The sequence below is a fragment of the Cyclopterus lumpus genome, chromosome 3 (assembly GCF_009769545.1).
Source record: "Cyclopterus lumpus isolate fCycLum1 chromosome 3, fCycLum1.pri, whole genome shotgun sequence".
Taxonomy (NCBI): Eukaryota; Metazoa; Chordata; class Actinopteri; order Perciformes; family Cyclopteridae; genus Cyclopterus; species Cyclopterus lumpus.
In genome coordinates this window covers 9,283,587-9,306,324 of record NC_046968.1, presented here as the reverse complement: position 1 = coordinate 9,306,324, position 22,738 = coordinate 9,283,587, and the positions used below count along the sequence as shown (strand labels likewise).

Here is a 22,738-nt window from a genome sequence, read left to right as displayed (position 1 = left end):
ACTTCACAAAATACTTCCCACGCAGGAACTCAAATTCCCAAGTATTCATCAAGTCATTTGCAGACGTTTGCAGAATTCTGCGGTACTAAATGAACTAAAAATGCATTTTTTAATCATGTCTTATTAATACCAGTGACATTGCCCAGATTGGTAGCACTACAGTACTGGAATTGCTGTAATACTACCTGTAATAGCTAGTCTTCTTTTTTGCATCTCAACGGACATATATATATATATATATATATATATATATATATTTCATGTATGCCTTGTACAAACTCCCTCAGATTAAATTGCTGGAACTAGATATCCCAAATGTGCAAAGTTATTCAAAGTAATGTTCACGTAATCTAAAAAGGTTCTCCACTACCACTTTTTGCTCAGTGCTTTATGTGATTAAAAAAACCTGTTCTCTGAAATGACTTGACAGCATGTAGTTTATCAGAAAATTCCTGAAATGACAACCATTAAAGACAGAAAATATTCCTTGTTTCATAAATAAATATTGTAAATACTATATAGTGTGTTATTTTGAACTCATATCGGGTGGAATCAAATTCCATAAAAGTGCTGATACAAAGCTTGGTTTACAATTGCTGAGTGTGATTTCCTGTTCAAATCTAAATAAGATACCCCCACTCTGCAAACTGCACATGTTTAAATAAATGCCGGAAATACAAAAATACATAAAACGGAATAACAGGAAATAGCATTGGTTATCAGGGAGTATCATGGAAAGCAAGAGAGAGGGAGAGGGAGAGGGGAGAGGGAGGGAATGAGCGCAGTACTCCAGATATGCATAATGCAAATGACATGCATGTCAAATGGCAATACAAACTGACAGTGACAGAACAATGGAATAGCCAGAGAGCGGCGAGCCTTGCTTGAGCAATTGTTGGAGCCCCCTCTGTCCATTTCCATGGGAAGGAACCATTTAGAGACTGTTCTGTTCGACTGAAACTTCCCTTGCTGGAGACAACTGACATCACTGTGCAAATGTGACAGAATTCTGATAAGTGGTGCGATGGCAGAAATAGCTTATTCATGACCACCCGTTAAAAGAGCCCAGTTTGATACTGTTCCCGACGCACATAATGTGGTGTTTAACGGGACAGCAGAAGGAGCACGTGCACAGTCACAGGCCCTACTTTGTGCTGCCCCCCCCCCCCCTCCCCCTCAGCCACACAAAGCTTCAGTAGCCATGTGGCCAAACACTGGCCAAACAAAGATATCCCCGAAATGTTCACAGATTGAACCTCTGCAATGCAACATATTATAATTATGGCCACCTTAAATAAAACAGTGAAACAAAAACAAAAACTCTCTTGGGGTGAACCAGTTATAAACAACTCCAAACAATGTCAGTTGTGAGGGTTGTTATGCATTTTCCTGGTTTCCTCTCCAAACGACAACAGACAGAAAAAGTAGTGTGAAGATGCCAACTTGGGCTCGCAGGCAGATCAAATGAATAATCAAATAATCATCGATAATGAAAAGCCCCATCATCCACCATAACATTTCAAAAGGCCTCGATTAATTGGCAGTGAATCATTGTGAAAGAAGTCTCCGAACAGGTGATCTTGCTCGTCATGTTTGCATCACCCCGAGCTCTCAGCAAACCGGGAAGAAAAAAATCTGTCACATTTGTTCTTTCCAGCGGTGCTCAACACAATTATAATAAATACTATCTGCTGAGTTTCCTGGTTCCTGCAACTTTCTGTGAAGTCGTCTCTTTTATCCGGCGAAATTGCAAAATGAAAAGGCCGCTCACTTCTCTGGCTTGATGTTGATGTGTTTATTATCTCTCCGGCGAACCCCCTCACCCCCTCACACCTTTCTCCCGTTTAGTCTCCCCTCTCACACTCTGCTTTAAATAAAACTTTTCCCGCTTTTGTGGAAATCAACATTAATAACCACTGCACGTAATGACTTCATTTAAGGACCCCGGCTTTCCTTCCAACACAAACAGGCCAAATTGATAAATGGCAAATGGAGGTAAACATGCACTTAACATGTGGCGGTACACAGAAAACACGTTAGGTGTTTACCGTGGGCGCACAGCGCCGCAGTGTTCCAATGCTCACATCAGATGACGGCCTTAAAAGCTGCGGAGTAGATTCTGAACAACAATCTGGCAACGTAAGCTGATGAGAGGAAAGAAATCCACGAGCATTAAACTCAATATGTCAATCAGTTGTATTCCTCTGTTCAAACGGGTGCTTTACTTAATGTTAAGCATGTGAAAATGACTGGCTGGAGGAGAATAGTGTTGTATTGACAGAGAGGGAGGCAAAGCAGCGGGCAGTCAGCCACTCTGTTCTGCTTCACTGCAACATGGGAGGGAGGCCAGCATGGACATACACACTCACACACACACACACGCACACGCACGCACACACGCACCCACACACACACACACACACACACACACACAGTGCAGCAGGTGAGGTGCCAGCACATCCCAGCGCTGCCATTTTTCAGTGTCTTGCTCAGGGAGAAAACGCTCTGACATTTTATGAAGCACTCTGCAGAAATCAGCAGCTTGTAATGGCGGCTGGACTGTCACTCCTTTCCACTCTTCGCACTCCCCCTATCTCCCGTCCTCACGCTTCTTTTAAGATACTATCTCCCCTCGATTAGCATAATCTAATCAATTTTTACAGAATTGGCTTTTAATTACAGAGGACAATCTCTTATTCTGACTCTGTTTTAAAGGCTTAAAATGTCTTTAGTAGGCGACTAAAGAAAAAAAAGGAGTAAAACGCCATTGAAAGGTTACAAAATGCTCCCCATCACACTCAAGTGAGAGAAATGACAACGATTGATGGCTAAAGGGTTTGAATGGCAGAATAATCTGGAACAAATACAAATAACTGAGGTTTTACTTTAAACTGCAGTTGTTGTTTTATTTCAGTTTTCTAGTCTTTGATTTGTTATGACATTATGAATCAGCAATCTAGTAAGCGATAGTAAAACCGTGCATTTAGACGTCCAAATCTGAAGGTAGTTGTTTGCTCACGTCTTTATCTGACCCTTGGAATCGTGGCTGATGATACGACTGAACGTGCTCACTGGAGAGGCCACATGATTAGAAAAACCCAGCTGTGAAATATGTCATCTGCATAAAGAAAGAAATGAACTGGGATCCATAACCATGATTGACTCTCTGGCATGTTGTTGTGCCTGACACTATGTTGAGCAATGATTAACAGCAAGTGACTCCACAGACCGCCGCTAGCACATTACCACAATGTTTAGATTAGCCAGCCCCTCATTGAAGCCATTACTGCTGCAGCTATAAGCTAACAGTCGTCTGAGGATGCCTGGACAGCCGGCAGCCTGTGGCCCAGACAATTTACAACGATGACAAAGCTTGGCAACTGTGCTCTAAACTTTCCCAAAAGTTTCACTGGGGGGGCCAGTGCGTTTTAGAATATCTCAGAATAGCATGCCCACAGGAAGAAGTGTGATTCAACTCGACATATGTGGGAAGTGTCAAGGCCAAATCTCTCAGTGTAGGCAACGCTATAAACCTTAAACTAAGCCGATTTCATTAACGTGACATTAGCATTTATAATAAGAAAAGGAGGGGAGGCCCTTGGGACATCTTTGTACCGTTACAAAAAGCTACACATACACATGCATTCCCACGCACAAACACACGGGTCCATGCATACATAAGCAGACACAAACACAATATTGGGCACTAATTAATATCCAAATTGCACAAGCGTACAGCAAAGCAAAGCGCGGAGGAGAGAGAAAGGTATTTGCCGAGGTTTCTGTGATGAAACATCCCAGCTAAGACTCGGTAAGCCAACTGTGACAAGTTAGCACATCTGATCAACCTTTGCTGATGAACTGAGCTGATAATTCCAGACATTCAATCCCATTCAGACAGAAAGTAGGGGAGGACGACGGTGTCGAGGGGGTTCTCGTCAACGATCTCATCACTTTATTTCAAAACTTGCCGGTGCACGTCCTGCGGTACACCCCGCACACCTCGCCTCTTCTCCGACAAAAACAACTGGCATAGATTACTTGTTCTCCCTTTTCCGACTCCGCGGAAGTCCCAGCAAGAGTCAACATGTTGATTTACTGGGTGACCGACTGTTGGGATTTCACTGTGTCAATATTGAACTGCACATTTCCAAATTGACTCAAAATAGCTGTAGGGCCTGACCAGCTGCCCTGTGTGATTAGTTTGACTGTTGTTCGTATGAGTCAGTGAAGTCCGGACCAGAAGATTATATTTCAACCAGCAGCGAGATAACACCCGATAGCGGTATTCATGGAAGAATGTGCCACTTGTGTGATTCCGTGTGAGTAACGTTCACCATGTGTTCAGATGATACACACATCCACAATAATGACAGAGTTTATCTTTATTTATTGTTGCGGATATTCCCAAGACCAGAGTTTTAAAAGGAGTATCGACTGACAAACGAAATGGTGCATAACAACCACGTCAGGTGAGGGATGTGAATTAGAGAAGGTTATGAATAAAACATAAACAGTGATATAAAGTATTTTAAACAAGGACCAGCAGCAAGGAATCACTTCATCAGTTTATCAAATATCTATATGTATTAAAACAGTTATTAGCCTTTTAGGTTTGTATCCAAAAGATTTCTCCGCTCTAATTTACTAGCTAAGCACTGAGATGCTCACTGACTTGAGTGACACGAAGCCTTGTAATGATGTTTGCTGCCCTCAATAATGGAAGTGGTCTATAATCACCGGGATAAAAGCTGCCTTGTCTGGATTCACAACACTACAAAACGGACCACTTTTGTGGAGGGGGTGACACGTGCAACGAAGGTCCTCGGGCCAGAATCAAACCGGAGATGTCGCGGATACTCGGACCACAAGGTCAGCCCCAAATGCAACGTGCCTTTTTCTCAATAAGCGTGTGATCGCGTTAATATAAGGTGCTGCTGAGAGATTTGTCTTTTCTGTTTTTCTGACAGTGGAGGAAATTTAGCTGTGTTGCGACTCGCCAAAAAATCCTTACAGCTGGCAAGCGTGTAACTAGAGCAAAGCCACTTTTCACTTGTTTCCAAATGTTTAGGTAATAAATTAAAGCAACGTGCCAATTCTGCACGCATCAGGAATGATAAACAGGCCACTATTACTCAGTTTAACTAGGGGCTTCACTGATCCGTACACTTGTTAAAATGTTTGTTTAAGCAGCTTTCTGTAGGTAGTGTGTTGAATTGGTCCTGTGTATGTGTGTGTGTGTGTGTGTGTGTGTGTGTGTGTGTGTGTGTGTGTGTGTGTGTGTGTGTGTGTGTGTGTATGTGTGTGTGTGCGTGAGTTTGCGTGTGTGAGTGTGTGTGTGTCTGACTGGGCTTCAAGTCAGTAAAATTCACAATTCAGTGAGGTGAGATTAAGACCATAGCTGTACAACGCGGTGGTCACCGCAGTCTGCCTCGAGGCGTGCATACTGTTGCTTTCACGCGGTGTGTTCCTCCTTTCTCTTGTTCTTGCTGCTCTGTCGTCGGGACATCTGGAACGAGCTGCTCCCAAAAGATTCATCGAGGGACGTTCGCAACGTGAAGACGTCACGGTCCGATATCCTTGCGTTCGTGTACCGGTGCCCCTCGTCTACCTTTTTCATCTTTGTGAAATGAGAGGTTCAGGAGGACATTACATCTGCTGGGATTTTTATTTTTCAACCAAATAATTGCCAGAGAAAGTGTTTTTTTATTCGCTGCAGTTCAATCTGTGATACAAATATGATACTTTAATATAGTAAATTAAGTGCTATAAATGGGGAGAGAGAAAAAAATCCTTCCACCAATCTTAGCAAGTATCAGCTTTCTGCTGCTCTATCCAGGGCACTTTTCTCTCCCCCCTTGGGGGCAAATGGAGAAGACCCTTTTAAAAGTCCAGCTGTGCCTTTAAAATAGTTTTGTCACACCAGTGATGGGGTACCTTTGAAATGCTGTGCAGAATATCCACAAAGTAGAGCTCCCTTTTTTTCCCTGTGACATTGCCCCATTTCCTGTGTTGCCACACTTCCTCTGTGTGATTTCGTATGAAAAGTCAAAATATTTGAGCCTCCATTGTTGGCTGTGTCAGGCCCAGCCTTGACATTACTGCACTGCAATCACACTCTCACAGGTGGATACTTGGATACGCACGCACACGCGCGCACACACACACACACACAGATTGTTAGACTGAGTGTCACCGCTGTGTCACAATCTCTTTTCAGGCAAAACTGTATCCACTGGCCCATCCTGCTGGATCCTAACACTTCCCTGTCGTTGAACCAATCACAAACCCCTATTTCTGTTACCTGATATTATTTAAGGTGGAGCTAAGTGGAGAAGGAGAATGGCTTTGGCTCTACGTGAATGTATGCTTGTGCTTGGTGTGTGCATCTGTGTCTGTGTCTGTGTCACGACGAGCAGATTCCTGGTGTGGTGAGGCTGAAACCGAAGCTGCCTGGGCCTGTTGTTGATAGCCGCGTCTCACCCACTCACTGCCCCAGAGGGAGTCGGGACCAGGACCACTGCTCAGGGTCTGTCTGTTCACACACATGAAACACAGGCTTGGATTTCATAGGGCTCAAATATGACTCATCCCAAGGAGGGGGTGGAGGAAGGCCCTCTCTGTTGTTTTGCAAAAATGCACACACACACACACACACATACACACGTGCACACACGCACACACACACACTCACATACACAGACACACACATTGCCTGCAATCATAGCTACATCACAGGCTCTGAGAGAGGACCTTGTGGTTCCGCACACCTGCCAAAGACAGATGTTAAGAATAAATCAGAGAGAAGCTCTGTGTGAAGAGTAGCTCGACACCGCCTTAACTCTACTAACTCACTACACTACTACCCTAACTGGAGAGCAAACAGCTGCAACAACACACGCCAGTGATGAAAGTAACAATAGCACGCATGTACCTGACATGCATACAGAGAGAGAGGGGGAGGCTGCATCGTGGTGGAAGAGCAAGGAGTCTTTTCCAGTTTCCGTCTCACAGGCTCTACTTGTATTTGTGTTCTTGTTTTTGAGCTCTGTTGCCGTGTAACCAGCTCCCATCCTCTGGAGCTGAGGTTTTTTTTAAGTGCAATTGTTCTGGAAGAAGCCGAAATCCTCCAACGACAGACAAACAAGTCACAACAAGGCTGAAAGCAGTGTGGGCGGTTTGGAGAGGAAGCTCTCTTTTTTTCCGCTGCTGACGAGGTGAATTTCACGATTACTACATTTAAATATAGCAGCACTGGGTTATGGACAATCAACACGCTCACAATGCCTGCCTTTTAAGTCGACGTGTTGCGCAATAACATACAAAACAAAGCTATTTAATGGGACTGTGACCTCTAAAAGCATAATTGAAGCACCAGCACAACATCATCCTACATCCTGTCAGTCAGTGTGGCACACTTCCTGGTTCCAGAGACCATGTGTCAAAAAAAAAAAAAGAAAACCCATATGCAGCCACAGAAGAGCGTAGCTTTAGTATATGCTAGCAGCCATGTCTATGGGCATCTTTTGTCACTTGTGAGTTTTTTTAGCCTTTGTCGTCTAACAGGCTGGGAGAGGCAAAGTGATCTGTGTGAGTGGTGTGTGTGTGTGTGTGTGTGTGTGTGTGTGTGTGTGTGTGTGTGTTGTCACAAACAGACATTCTTCACGCTTTGTGTCCCGGAAACAGGATAAAAAAGTGAGTTAACCAGCAGCGCACTGACATTATCTTTTTCTTTGCTGTCCTGGAATGCCAGCCTGCTGTGAAACTCTGAATATGTGACGTTCTGTCACACCACATAATGTTTCTATGTGTGTGTGTATGTGTGTGTGTGTGTGTGTGTGTGTGTGTCAACTCAGGAAAGAAATATCGAGTGTGGGTGTTTTGCTTTGCCTTCTAATACTTGATAAATCTTCAAATACCAGACACCATGATGCTCACGAGGACTATGAAATTATGTTGTTAGAAGAGGCCAAATCCAAAGAAAACGGGGCAACAAAAAAAAAGAAGCAAACAAACAGCTTGGAAATCAAACATGACGAATGTGTTGAGAAAGAAGGACAGTGGATTAAAGGGGAAAGAAACATTCTGATCCGAGAAAGTTTTCTCCTGTCCGTGCTTACAATCGCCGGGCAAAATAAAACCCAACTCTGGCCCTTGTGATGCCGATGAGTCTAACATCCATGACTCAAGAGGTCAGGCAGCCCATCCAAGCTGAGCATTGGGGGTTAAGAGGATGAAACCAAGTGTGAAATGTGAGAAGACAAGCCAACATGGTTTCTCAGGCAACAAATAGAAAGGCGACAAACATATCTCTGTGACTGCGAGGAACGTGAGGTATGTTAGGAATAAATGCTGTCACGTCATCCGTGATTCATATGAGAGCAAGATAGAAAGAGAATTAGAGTGGCTTTCTGAACTGGCTGAGTTTAGACATGTTAATCAGTAATAGCCGGTTGTACTTCAGATGGGAGTGTAAGCGCATTGGTGTGTGTGTGTGTGTGTGTGTGTGTGCGTGTGTGTGTGTGTGTTTCTGGCAAGTCCAACACCACTTGGACTTGTGCTGGTTGAGGCCGGAGAAAGCTCCAGACCAAGAGATAATCCATCTGGACTGTTTCCTTACAAAACATATGGAAAAATGCAGAAGCTTTTTTTTTCTTTTCTTTTTTCGCCCACAATAGCTATTAATATCTTGCACAGAACATTTGCTCATGTCCCACTAAGGACTGGAATTCCTGCTGAAACACAGTCATCTTGGAGGATTAGATAGAGGCGGTCAGGCATTTCCACGCACTCGCCATATGTACCCTGTGTGAGCAAGGATGAGCATATTCACATAAACATGCAGACTAATGGGCATCCACTCAACATATTCTTCTCTCTCTCTCTCTCCCTCTTTCTCTCTGCCTCTCTCTCTCTCTCTCTATCTCTCTCTATCTCTCAGCTTTAGGTGAATTGAAGTGACGTAATCTGAACCCTGAGACACGACATGACTAAGTCAGCTCAAGCCATTTAATAAGAGATAGCCTTTCTTTTCCGCTATGAGAAGAATTCACTCTAATATCAACATGGATCCCTAAATAATCACACCGATTACCTGGCAGGAATTGTTCACAGCGGCGCCAAAAACCTGTGTTAAAATGACAACGCTGTAAATTGTTTTAATTATAGCCGACGCAGATAAGAGCCTTTGGAAACATCAACCTTTTCTTCAAGCCCTCTGCAAGATCCAAACATACAGTATTCCCTGGAAAACACGGTTTGTTGTATGTGTGTATGAGGGTGAGTGTGTGTGTGTGTGTGTGTGCGCGCACGTGTGTGTGAATACAATATTCATTTTGCTGCAGGAGGACAATCTATGCATAACAATGAGAGGCGCTAATGAAATCAGCCATCAACCTGCGATACATACATATTAAAGCAGGACCTCAGAGTGTCATTCGCTTAGTGCATCATTTGTTCCCACTCTTTTTTTTTTTTTTCTCTGCCACCTGACCTTTAGAGTATACCCCCCCCCCCTTACTTCTTCACTCTAAAAATAGGACATGTACCTGCAGTACTGTGGCATTATGCATAACATGTGTGTGTGTGTGTGTGTGTGCGTGTGTCTGTGCAGGATTACGCCGACACAACAACACAAGTCAGAAATTCATACAGGATTGATTTGTGCACTGAGAGCAGAAAAATATGCTTTTTTAAATGTAGACAAATAATGATTGATTGTCCAAAGTTTAGGAGTCTAACAACTTGCTTTTAACAGATGACGTTACGCATTACAAGTGGTAACCACTGTCAGAGCTGTACCTTCACTATAATGTCATATCATCACAGCTGCCGGGGAGAGACGCTCCTCCCTTCCCTCTAAGCATGCTTTCCAGCTCCGGTCTCTGTCTCTCCCGCTCCCTCTCTCTCTATCTATCTATCTCTCTCTCTCTCTCTCTCTCTAACCCCCACCGCCTCCGCTGGCAGGGAAATGGATCCCTCCACCTGACAGTGGCCATTTTGAGCCTTCTCTCCTCTCCTCTCTACTCCAAGCTTCCTGGTAAACAATGGGAGAGGGATAATTGATCAAACAGCCAGGGAACCCTCCGAGCAGGGGAAGGTCACCGCCCGCCAGCCCAGCTCACTAAGGAGAGGAGGAAGGGAGGGGGGATATATGTGTGTCAATAAGTGTATGTGCATTATGTGTGTGTGTCTGTGTGTTTTGTGTGTGTGTGCGTGTGTGTGTACATGCGTGTGTGTTTTACCAACTGTGCAAGAAAAGAAAACAAGATAGATGTAGACAGACAGAAAGTGGTGTGGGTGTGTGTATAAGTGTGTGTTTGTGTGTGTGTCTGTGTGCTAGTGGGGGGAGGGGGGGGGGGGGTGTCTCTCTGACACTCTTGAGCTGCCATTTTTCTTCCCTGACAAAGACTCCATCTGCCACAGAGCCATTTGCTGCCTCCCGAGTCGGCAGAGCATTCCGCACGCCGTGTTCACCTTGATGTCACCTCTACACAGCTCACGCCTTGCTGACGCTGTACACACACACACACGCACAGACGCACTCACGCACGGTACGCACGCACGCAGGCACGCACGCACGCACACACACAGGCACGCGCGCATGCACACACACAACAACAACAACACACCTATTTTCCTCTCGTATATGCACGGATGTATATGCTCTCCCATTCGCAAACAAACACACACGTTCAGTATCTGTCATACATACACCTTCTCTCACATACACACAGACACACATTTTAAGTGTGTATGTGTCTAGGCAGCGGCCCTCCCTCTCCTCTGCATGGCTGATATCACTGTGCAACCATCAGCGCTGTGCATTGTGGGAGTGTCTGTTGGGGCAGAGAGACGCGACAGGGGCTGAGGGATTCACACGCCTCTGAAAGACAGCCAGAGGGAGAGAGCGAAAGAGAGAGAGAGAGAGGGAGGGAGAGGGAGGGAGAGAAGCAGGCGGGAGGGAGGCAGGGAAAGAGCGAGAGATACGGAGGGGGCCGGTAACTGGAAATGAGAGATGGCATTTTAAAGAGGAAGCTGAATTTCACCTGCAATTACCGTAGCTCCGGGGCACATGGCTCGGTTAAGAGACATTTCATTCCAAAGCCACCGCGTATAGCTGCCGCACTGAGCCCTGAGAGGCGCATAAAGAAGGAGGTAGAGGAAAAATAGAGCGGTTGAAAACTCTCCTCTGCCCAAGATGGCCCTCAGCAGATGCAGTGATGAAAGAGAGAAGGCAGCCAGGGATGTAACTGGTAAATGGAACCCAGTCGGAAAAAATAGAGAGGAGAGGAAAGGAAACAAGGACAGCTAAAGAGACAGAGGAAAGGAAAAAAAAGGGTATCTCATTCAGGAGGCCCCATTTCGGCCATCTGCACACCAGACCAGACAGCTGAACTGGGCCTCAGAGAGCACACAAACACACACACGCACACACACACACACACACACACACACACACACACACACACATACTGAACAAAGAGCAACTCAAATCCAATAAACACTCCTACAGTTAAGTACAGGAAAAGCTTGATGTGTTCAATGATTAATATCATTCTTCGTTCCTCTCTCTTTCGATGAAGCCTCACTCTTCCTCTCTCATCCTCTCTCTCTATCTTTCTCTCTCAGAACTCCAAATGGAGCCGTAATGGTTTCCCCGAGGCTCAATGTCCTGGCTAGTTTCACCAGGCACACTGCTGTGTTTCATAGAAGAAGTGTGACTGCACAAATACAGTAATGAGCCCTCACTGGGAGCTGGGGGCCTCCTGGCACTGCTAATGGCTCCTCTGGACTGCAGCTGTATCCAGGTTACAACCCGGCCTGGCCGACAGGCCCTGGGACACATAGGCCCAGTAGGGTCAAACGATTTCCAGCCACAGGCACACACATTGTAGTCAGAAAACCAGGTCCATAGCCGGCGATGTGTTCAGTGTGTGGGTTTTTTAAATAGGGGAGGAGGAAAGAAGATCTGGGGAAGAGGTTATGAGGGAGGGGGACAGGAAGCTGTGGAGGCAGTCAAGAGACAAGGGGCCGCGGTAGAAACAGAGACCATGGAATAAAGACAGTTGAAGAGATGTGGTTTGGCCATAAACACAGCCGATAGACCCAATAAACCTGGAGGCTCATAGGGCAACAGCTGCCGTCGGGTGAGAGTGGCGTGTTTGTCTGCGAGAGAGAGAGAGCGAGAGCGAGAGAGAGAGAGATAGAGAGATATGGTGTGTGGTTCAATTCAATTCCATTTTTTTTCAGTTCAGTTTATTTTGTATAGCTCAATATCACAAATTGGTCTGCTACTAATAGTCATATTAACAGATACAGTTCAACTTTAAGAAGTGTAAGCAACATTGTATATAACATGTGTACATTCAGTAAACACAGTGAACAGTGAATTCTGTGACGACCCACAATTATAAAATGTAAAATGCCAGCGCATACAAGCAGGTTTTAACCTTTAAACCCCATAAACCATGTGACGGATTTTCACTTAATCACGTGGCACAATGAAACCCGTCTACAGTTTTGTAATTGATGAAATCGCCCAGCAGTAGAAAATAATATCGAGTGAGCATGATGTGATCGCTCGGTTGGTAGATGTGTGCGTGGTAGCAAAGGCTTGACCGTGTCTTGTTTTCAAACCTGACAGTCAAATAGGCATTAGGGCTGAGTCCGAGGAGCTCAAATTGCAATCCGGTTTGTGCGGGGCTAAAAGGTTTGTGATGTATGGGGGGGGGGGGGAGGGTTTACAGGCCCACCTCCTTATGTTTCATAAATTACTGGCACGCAATCATGTTGCATTATGACACCCAAAACTCTGCATTGTGTGTCCAACATCTCCCCCCTACTACAACAAACACATTAACGTCACGCACACACACACACAGACACTCAGAGAGACCCACTCCCATTGTTGCCCTCTCTGGGAAAGCTCACAGCTTGGGTTCTTTAGCTCCTGTTTTGTCTGACCCTCCATTCAAAATGGCCCCCTCATGACCGTGCACATTATCGTCGGGGCAGGCAGGCCCCGAGCGGACTGAGGCTCCCTGGGTGCGAGCAGTGATTCATGGCACAAGGGTCTGCAAAAGAGCAGCCTCGCCCCACGCCGAAGCCCTTCACGGTGACAAGGAGGCGAGAGGCTGTTTGGCAACAGGGGTGAATGAAAAGTCTGGCGAGAGGACTGAACCCTGTTGAGACCAGGGAACGATCAGTGTCTTCTGTGTGTGTGTGTGTGTGTGTGTGTGTGTGTGTGTGTGTGTGTGTGTGTGTGTGTGTGTGTGTGTGTGTGTGTGTGTGTGTGTGTCTGTGTGTCTGTGTGAGAGAGACAGAGAGACTTGAATCGGTAAGACTGAACTAATGCTGGGAGTGTGTCTGTTGAATCTACAACGCTCCCTGTCCCGAGGACAAATCTCGCAGCAGCTTTTTAAACAATCTTAGCTCCGAGGCAAGTGCAAAGTACTAAATGTTTAGGCGTTATCTCTAACACTTCCCCAATCTAGCAGAGCAGCAGTTTAAAGGGCACTGGGAAGGGAAAGAGAAAAAGAAGACTGCGAGAAACAAAGAGGGCTCATGAATAAGAGCTGAAAAATGATAGTAGTTGCTGGGATTGATGAAGCCCTATTCAGCTCTTGTGACAGGCAGCGAGACACACAAATTCCATCCCCTCAGGCGAGAAGGTGTAATTTCCTCTTTCCACTGTCACAAGAGCCATGTAAAAGATTATCTGTGGCTCAATGACTGACTGCCGTAATGTACAACATGTATGCACAAATCTATCTATCTATCTATCTATCTATCTATCTATCTATCTATCTATCTATCTATCTATCTATCTATCTATCTATCTATCTATCTATCTATCTATCTATCTATCTATCTATCTATCTATCTGTCTGTCTGTCCTTCTATCCTTGCAGATCAAGACACTCAGAATAGAAACACTGGCATGCTGCGCCGTTGTAACACACGGTGGGATGCGGATGGAAATGCTGGCCCCACAGGACACACACACACACACACACACACACACACATAAAGAACGGACTGCTGTGGGGCTGACGCAAGACTATCTCTGTCTCACGTGTCTCTCCCCTACGGCCGCCCGCTGCTCCTGACCTTCGAGATGTTTTTCTCTCTCCTTCTCCCTCTCCCTTTATTCCTCTCTATTTCACACTCACACAACACGCACCCTCACTCACTCACTCACACGCTCACTCGCACACACGCACGCACACACACACACACACACACGCACGCACTCCTCCCCCCTTTTTTTTCTGCACACCTCCCAGCCACTCAGTACTTTGTCATTAAAAGGCATTGCATTTCAGTCTCGGATCAAGCAGATGGGGGCTGCGTAAGCATTGCTGCTCCTTCACGCAGCACCTTTGGCTTAAGCACCAGACAGTCCACATTCATTACGGCACCTCACTCTCCCCTTGAATGCTTGCGCACAAACACACACATGCGATACTTCCTGGAACCAGAGTATCAGCCCGGCTGCGGATGGCCGCTTCCCGAGGGTGCTGTGTAGCTCGGTTGTGTAACGCATATACGGTGTAGTTGAAAGACGCGCTCTGCCCAACGAGAACGCTAAACAGCAGACGAAAGGTATCGTGTCGAAAGCAGAGGAAGCGCCTCGGCGAGTCAATTCATACCCTGATATATTAATATATAGACCAATGGTGTCATGCCTTCTAGTGGCAAAACACTGACAAATATGCTCACATAAAGTTCAACAGGTTCATGTTACACACACACACACACACACACACACACACACACACACACACAAACACACACACGTGAATGTAACATCATTATATCTCCATGCCATTAGACCTACTCTTTCTTTTCAATTTTCCTCTCAACATTTGCATATTCCTTTGGGTGTTTGAGTTGAGCAGCTCTTTCCTTTTTCCTTCACTTGTCTTCCGAGCAACAAATGTCAGCTAATTACACCAGAGCTGTTTGGATGAGCTCCATCTTTCCCTGTGCTGTGCTCGTTCCTCTATGGGGCTGCAGGAAAAGTCAGGCAGCCAAGACACCAGTTAGGAACAGCCAGCGGTGGGGGATGATGTACAAGGCTACACCCCCACACCCCCCACCCAATCCACCACCCTTAAAATTGATTCCCCAAGAGAGGGCTCATCAATACTTATCACAAATGATACAACCGGCTCGCACCAAACCTGCGGGGGATATAAATATCATTCACGGCCAGAGATGAGGCAGAAACGGTTAGATAGAATCAGGTCTAGTAACGCACAAGGCCAAAAGAGCCACTCACGGGCGAAACGGGCATTTCAGTGAGCTCCTCCGCATTCTGTGAAGGAAACGCTTTATAAAAGATGCCCATTTGATCTGGTGACACACTAGCAGGCACAAGGCCATCAAGGCAGGAGAGAAAAGTGCAAGTCATTGTCTGTGCGTGGGACAACAAACTGCCACCTTGGTGAGTGTGTGTGTGTGTGTGTGTGTTTGTGTGTGTGTGTGTGTGTGTGTGTGTGTGAACTGAAGCCTTGAGGACGCAGCCGCGCCCCTGAGTGCTCACACAGAGACAGAGTGAAAAAGAAAGGACAGAAAAAAAGTGGCGAAACGCGATCCAAGATCCTAACCTGGACCCCTGTAAGTCCCAGTTAACAACCATTTACATTCAGCGCTGGCTCTGTACACATCGCAGAGTCAAAGGATGTTTATTAGGCGCGTACGTTTCAGACAAATATTCTGATTAGAATGGGAGAAATCTAATTAATTGCTTGATTCACTGAATGAACCCCGAATTTGTAATGCAATCATAACAACTCCTTTTCAAGGGGCTCTTGTTAAATTTAATTGGGGGGGAAAAAAAGAAAACATCCTCTTTCACTGAATGAATGAAAATCAAATTAGGCCTGAAAATTGAGGAGTCTGCAAGTTTCTTCTGCCGTGCCATAGAAAAGAAGAAAAAAAAACCTACTGTAAAAGCAGAAGTGTGCAACTATATATTTTAAAAAGTCACGCACCAACTATTTTGTAACACGCAGAGTACATACACCAGGGGCACCGGAGTGAAAGAGAGGTGACATGAATATTGTTAAGTATACTGTGTACTCACTGTTAGAGATGTCTTCAGCTCTTTGACATAACTGCTGTAACACCTGGAGAAAAAGCAAAAAGAGATCACTGTGGTTCAGGATAAAAGATACAGTCTGGCTGAATGAAATGTGTTTCCAGCATGCTTCCATTTCTATGATAATAAAACTGTTATGTGCAGTATATTAGTGCTGGAAGTTTCTCTTTTTCCTTCTGGGAACGGGGAACGAAGCCCTCTAAAACTACCTGGATATCAAACTCACAGTTACACAGCTTAGTATTTGAGGTTTCAGACACATCAAACAAAAAGTATAGTGACGTCTGAAACACAGCTGTGGCGGCACACACACACACACACACACACACACACACACACACACAAAGATAGGCACACACACAAAAAGTCTCTTTCTCCCCGAGCCCTTTCTTGCAAAACCTGTTTGTTAGAAATGGATCTCGACACTGGAGCTTTGAGTGTGAGGATATTTTCCCCAAACACAAGACAGTTCTTGCAGAGAACCAAGCCTTACCAACGTTCTCACGCCCATCTCTCCTGCATTGTCTCTAAAGCCCTCCTGTGCTCTTACAGCCACAGTCTAATCTGAGCAGCTCACCATAACAGACGCCACCCTGCTATGTCCATTAGGCTGCGTGCAGCAAGCAAACACGGCGGTTATTACCGTTTTTATCTATGTGCGCGCATTCTTCAATATCAACAAACGTCCGACTGACGCAAAACTCTCGGAGAAGAGTTTTCTGTGACAATGTCAGTTTGTGTCAGCATGTTTCAATGGCGTCAACAACAACAACAAAAAGGAAAGAGGACGGACAAACGTCTTCTCGTACGCTTGCACACAGACATAGGGAAGCAGGCTCTGATAGACATTTCCAGACACTAAACACACAAACAGTGTTATAGCGTGTGTGGGTAGCTATCTAACAAGGTTCTGTTGACAGTAAACACATCCATCTGGTCACAGGCAACAGAATCAAGTCTGGTGGGGACTTCATCCGCACGGATGTGGTCAACTAGTACCATTTTGTCATTTTGAATTCAGCGACCGAATCTTGCACATAGTTTAAAAGAGATGTCATTTTCACTGCTTTATTATTGTTTCTAATAGTTCCTGTAAATGTTCCTAGAACCTGTTTGAACGGATGCCACGGTAAGTGAGTGGATGCGCTGCGGTTAATTCCGTCTTTCTCGATGCCCTCCAGTCATGTCAAAGTCTGAGGCCCATAATGCAACGCACATCCGTCATTAGAGCTCAATTTATCATTGAGCAGAAATTACACGGACTGGCGGTGTTGATAATAATCACAGTGATCGAACTGCAATGGTTCCCTTCATTATCTACACTCTCAGACAGACGGACAAACCCACACACACACACACACACACACACACATATGCACAGACTACAGACGCACACAAATACTTTGATAACTCATAATGATAACAGAGAGCCAGGTAGGCTGAATTCATCTTCAGCTTTTTCATAAAAGCCTATTAGTGGATGATTAAAGGATCTCTGCTCATAGGGCCCCAGCACAGAAAATGATTTGCCAGCCACGAGGCAGGTGAATTACACTGGATAAGAAAGCCAGTGCTGTCTGCCATCATTTGCCTGACTGAGAGTCAGGCTGTTAGTCTATTAACCTCATTTTACTGTGAGATCTTAGCAGTTTTAGATCAATGGCAGAAATCAAATATCACAAAACACACACTTTTCTTTACTAATGCTCTTCTTCAACTGTACTGTCCTCGCGAATCATGTCAGCGTCATCATTTTTGATTTTGATTTTCAATTATGAAAGATTGTTTTTCAATTAATCATTTGGGTTGTAAAACATCAAAACGTGCCTTTTAAAAACCCGAGTCGAATCGCCTGTTTTGTCCTCACAACTCGTGTCTGCGCAAGCAAAGGGAAGATGTACCGAAGGATTCATTTAATTGGGGAGGATATATGTAATCACGTTACACAAAGCTATTTGTTACTGCCTATAACAAACAAAGTGTTACATCAAATGACGGCCCCAAGCCATGTTAGTGAACTTATTGCTTTCTGAGTAACAATAAAAAATGTAATTTGTTATTATAGCCGTCATTACTTAGTGATTTCCATCTAATTAGCTTGAGAAGCAAAACAAACAAACAAACAGAAAAATAGGAACTCTCTGCAAAGTTAGAATTACCTGCATTTACACTCCAGGCATGCTCACACATGGACAGTATGCCACACAACTGTTGTGACGTCTGTCTAAATTGTCTCGTTTGGTTTCCCTAATCTGAAGTAACGCCCGGTGCCTCAGCCACACACAGCGGCTCTCGGGCCTCTGCGCAGGGTTAAATACAAGGGTCAGACTTTTGTAACAGCCACAGAAGGAGAGAAAGACAAAGAGAAAAGAAGAAAGAGACAAACATAATCGGTCACCGTGTTTCATGTGAGCCTCCTCTACCAAAAACCTTGGTTGCTGTTTGAGCAAGGAAAACAAGTGTACTCTGAAAATACACACATTGAGATTGGCCTAAAATCCCTCGCTTTTTAATATTTGATGCCTTGTTAGAAGAGTGACACCGGTGAGGTGTGTGTCTCTGTTGTCTCTGTTGATCTCTGGCACACTGGGCCCTGTGGGAGTTGAGCTAGTGAGACTTGGCCGCAGACATTTTCCTGAAGCCCCCAGAACAAAACAGGCAAGTCTTGACAGTCTGTCCGCCACCGAGTCATCACACAATCAGTTGCAGGAAACCAATCCCTAAATAGCAGTGATTCATCTCTTCATCACACACAATGCCAGTACACAGTGCACAAAGAAGCTCTCTCTTCCTCCCTCTCTCCGTCTCTCTCTCTCTCTCTGTCTTACCCTATCTTTCTCAACCCCCTTCCCCCCAGTGTGGTCTCTCGTGCTGCTTAAAAATAAGTGCTTCTCCCAGCTTTCTTTGCCCGGTGATTTACTGGCAGTGTTTAACTGCAGGGCAGCATCTTTTATTGTTACACGATCTGGAGCTGAAAGCTGACTGAAAATGGAATCTCTGTGCAACCACCTTTGTATGTGAGTAAGTGTATGTTCAGGGCGAAGTAGGGAGCGGGTGGAGGAATAAAGAACTTGTGTGAGAAACGTTTGTCTAAGTGCAATTCAAATCCTCCAGGCCTCTCTGTGCTTGTGCTGTGTGTGTGTGTGTGCGTGTGTTTGTCATTCCACTAAATGGTTTCTTCCTTGACTTGATAGAGCAAGTCCCATCTCAAGGGAACAGATAACCCACACACACAAAGTAAAGCGCTCTGAGACTGGCGAAAAGCTCAGAACATTAGTGTGATCCATTTGTGAGAGGTAGAATATATAAATATATATATATGAAATAACAGGCACAATTGTGTGCGTCTGTCTTTTTTGTGCCTGTGTATGTACACATGTTTTTGTGTTGCCATGATAACTCTTGTCATAGTGGCAGAGAGCCTGTTGTAGCATTAGCCAATCTACTTCCTTCCTGTGCTTTTCTTCCGAGATAAATCTCATTCAGATGTGCGGTCGACCTGGCCTCGCTGGCGACTGTCCACAGTCGCATTTGGAACAACGACGCCAGTCCGTTATGTGACCGGATCACCAGCGGATAGTCGGGCTAGCACGGGCCCGCTCAACAGGTTCGGTGTATCATTACAGCCTTGATTATCCATCAAGATGACGTGTGAAGGTCGGTGTAGCCCGTGACCAACACAGCTGTCAAGTCTCCTCCTAGCAACCTTTTGGCTAACTGGCCTTCCAAAACACTCAGCACAAAACATGTTTAAGTGGGGAGCACAGGGGTCAAGGCCAACAGAACATGCCTGTGACCGGCGACGCGCTCGCATCGTGATATGATTAACCCTCCACAGAATAACACAAGATGTGGCGAAGAGGCCAATCGGAGCTGAATCGGTGTAATGACAACGAAACGGTTGGCATGCACCGCGATGAAAAAACATTGTGACGTCTATTAGTATTGGTTTTCAAGATTTTATTCAACACCTAACACGGCCGCAATTTAAAACGACTACCAGCTCTGCTGTGTAGAGGAAAGTGCTACAGTGGATCTGTGTGGAGAGCAGATGTGAATCCACTTTGATTTCAATGCCTGTGTGTGTGTGTGTGTGTGTGTGCGCGTGTGCAGTTTCTATTAAATGGATCTGCTGTCTCCTTGATCAAGGGAGTCAATAAAGGGCCAGTACTGTCAAACCCTCAGGGGTAAATGTGTATGCACACACGTGTCTGTGTGTGTGTGTGTGTGTGTGTGTGTGTGTGTGTGCGTGTGTGTGTGTGCGTGTGTGTGTGTGTTATGGTCAGAATTTGAAGTACTCTGACAGGTGAGTGATTGAGTGCTTTCATTTCCCTCCAGCGACAACATGACATGCACACACAAACACACACATAGTATACACACACACACACACACACACACACAGTGGAGGATGGTGAGGGAGAGAAAAAGAGAGAGAGAGAGAGAGCAGGAGAGAGCTGTTGTTTCCTAAAGGATGCTGCTCCTGCCTGCATTCTTAAATTAGCTCTAAATGTTTGGATTACACACGGGAGCTCTCACAGAGGATTTAGCAACCATAGCCTGGAGGATGTGTGGATGTTTCCATCTACATCCAAACGCACACACACACGCGCACACACACACATCCAAACGCACACACACAGTGTGTTCATACAGATCACAAACATATGTCACTCAATTATCACTCACTATATGCTGTGAAGCCTTGACAACATAACATGAATCGCATCTATCTGAGTCAGATAAAAGATGGCGAGATTTAAAAGCAACATGCAGCTCTAAATGGTTGTAAACACACTTTCATTCACCAGGTTTATGCTATGGCTTGGGGGGGGGGGCAGTATTTTCACATTACACTTATTTTAAGAGTGCAGTGTTGGCTTCTGGGTGGGGGGGAGGAGGATAGGATATGCTCGCTGACATAGAGACAAGGGAGAGAAAGGAGGAGAGAAAGAGAAGGGGAATGAGGGAGGTCAGCGCCCCCGGTCTCAGATAAAGGCCCTCTCCCTCCCTTCTGCCTCGGCTTTCGAAGCCCCTGCCAGGATCGAGAGGCGTCTCACGTTACAGCTGTCTCTCAGTGTCATCGTTCAGAAAGAGAGAGAGAGAGAGCACAAGCGCAAGGGAGCGAGAGACAGACAAGAGGGTGAGAGAGACAGACAGACAGAGAGAGGGGGAGAAGAGGGACAATGCCAAAGACCGAGCAGGGCTAGGCTTTTCATAACAGGACAAGAGGAAAAACAACAACAGCAGCAGGTTCGACTGGGTGAGGAGGAAGCCCTCGCGGTTTGGCTGCCTCGTGGTGCTTTTCAATAAGAAAAGTCAGTGCAACATCCATTTCCACTACAATGTGGGGGAGCGTTTTGAAATCGCTGCAATGTGCTTTGACCTTTTCAAGACAAATTATTTTTAAAGTGTAGTGTGTGTACGGGGCTAGTCAGATCATTTCCTCCACACCATCTGGGACTAAAGGGACACTTAGGAGAGAAAAGAAAGGGTGAATAAATGTTTCAATACCTTGTTTTGTGTGCAGTAAGAACACACACAGAGAGAGAGAGAGAGAGAGAGAGAGAGAGAGCAAACACACTACACTCAGAGCGACATGGCGACGGCTGTAAGACTGCGTGCTGCAGGGCTTTTGTGGATTAGACGCCGTTGAGTCGCCTCTCCACACATGAGTATCCATTTTTGTACGTCAAAATGCTAAAAACAGCAGCTAGTCCCAAGTCCAGTAATGACTAATCCCAAGGACTGCTAGCGTTTCAGCCTGCGCTGCTAACAAGGTGAGGCCATGTGGGTCAGCACTAGTTACATTTAGATTGAATGCTTATTTCTTCTATCTTTTCCGTGACTTGTTTCTAAATAAAGGAGGCTCATGAATTCCAGATAAAAACTTTGTGAAGGGGAAGGGTGCTGTCTATGCAATGTATCACTCCAAAAACAGTAGCGCTTACATAGCCGACACAGCGAGTGCTGATTGTACTGGTGTGCTTTACATAAAACATTGTTCTGAGCAAACACACGTATAGCCACTGCACAGCTCAAACCTGCTATCCTATTTGTCCGCCCCCCCCCCCCCCCCCCCCCCCACCACCACCACCACCATCCTCGTCACTTCTCATGGCGCTCCGTAAGAGTTAAATATTTAAAATTCTGGCTTAGCTTGGAGCAGGCTTTGCCAGCGCAGCTAAAATAAAAAAGCCTTTGTGTCAGGAGTGACCAGATTTTAAATGCTGAAGAAGATCAATAAATGGGGGCTGTCGAGGCGCAATCTCATGCATTTGTGGGTGTATGTGTGTGTGTGTCCTGTCCCTATGCGTAAACGTTTTGACAGCAAGTGTTTGTACGTGTGTGTGTGTGTGTGAGTGTAGATGTTTGTGTCTATGTGCGTCTTAACACCCACTAAGGCTCACAGCTCCCCTGCCTACTCCAAGCTATTCTATAGTACCATCAAGAACCCCACTGACCCAGGAGGTTTTCTCTACACCAATAGAGAAAACCAATATCGTTCCCGTCCCCACATCCTAAAAACCTTCTTCCTATTTCTTTTCCATTCCCGGTATCCTTTTTTCCATCCGAGCGCAGCCAGCACTGGAGAACCGTGGAGAAAAGTGTAAATACAGGCCCCCTGCT

At 45.5% G+C, this 22,738-nt stretch overlaps 1 protein-coding gene across 1 annotated transcript in view; it reads right to left on the bottom strand.

Moving 5' to 3' along the window:
* baz2ba (bromodomain adjacent to zinc finger domain, 2Ba) overlaps positions 1 to 16,576 on the bottom strand; it is a 51,079-nt gene extending 34,503 nt beyond the window's left edge. The window contains exons 1-2 of the mRNA XM_034563244.1: positions 16,335 to 16,576; positions 16,094 to 16,136 (exon numbers count right to left, since the gene is read on the bottom strand). Of these exons, the coding sequence (XP_034419135.1) occupies positions 16,094 to 16,136; positions 16,335 to 16,370 (79 nt within the window). The 5' untranslated portion in view covers positions 16,371 to 16,576. The remainder of the gene's footprint in view (positions 1 to 16,093; positions 16,137 to 16,334) is intronic.
* Between the last annotated feature and the right edge of the window lie 6,162 nt (positions 16,577 to 22,738).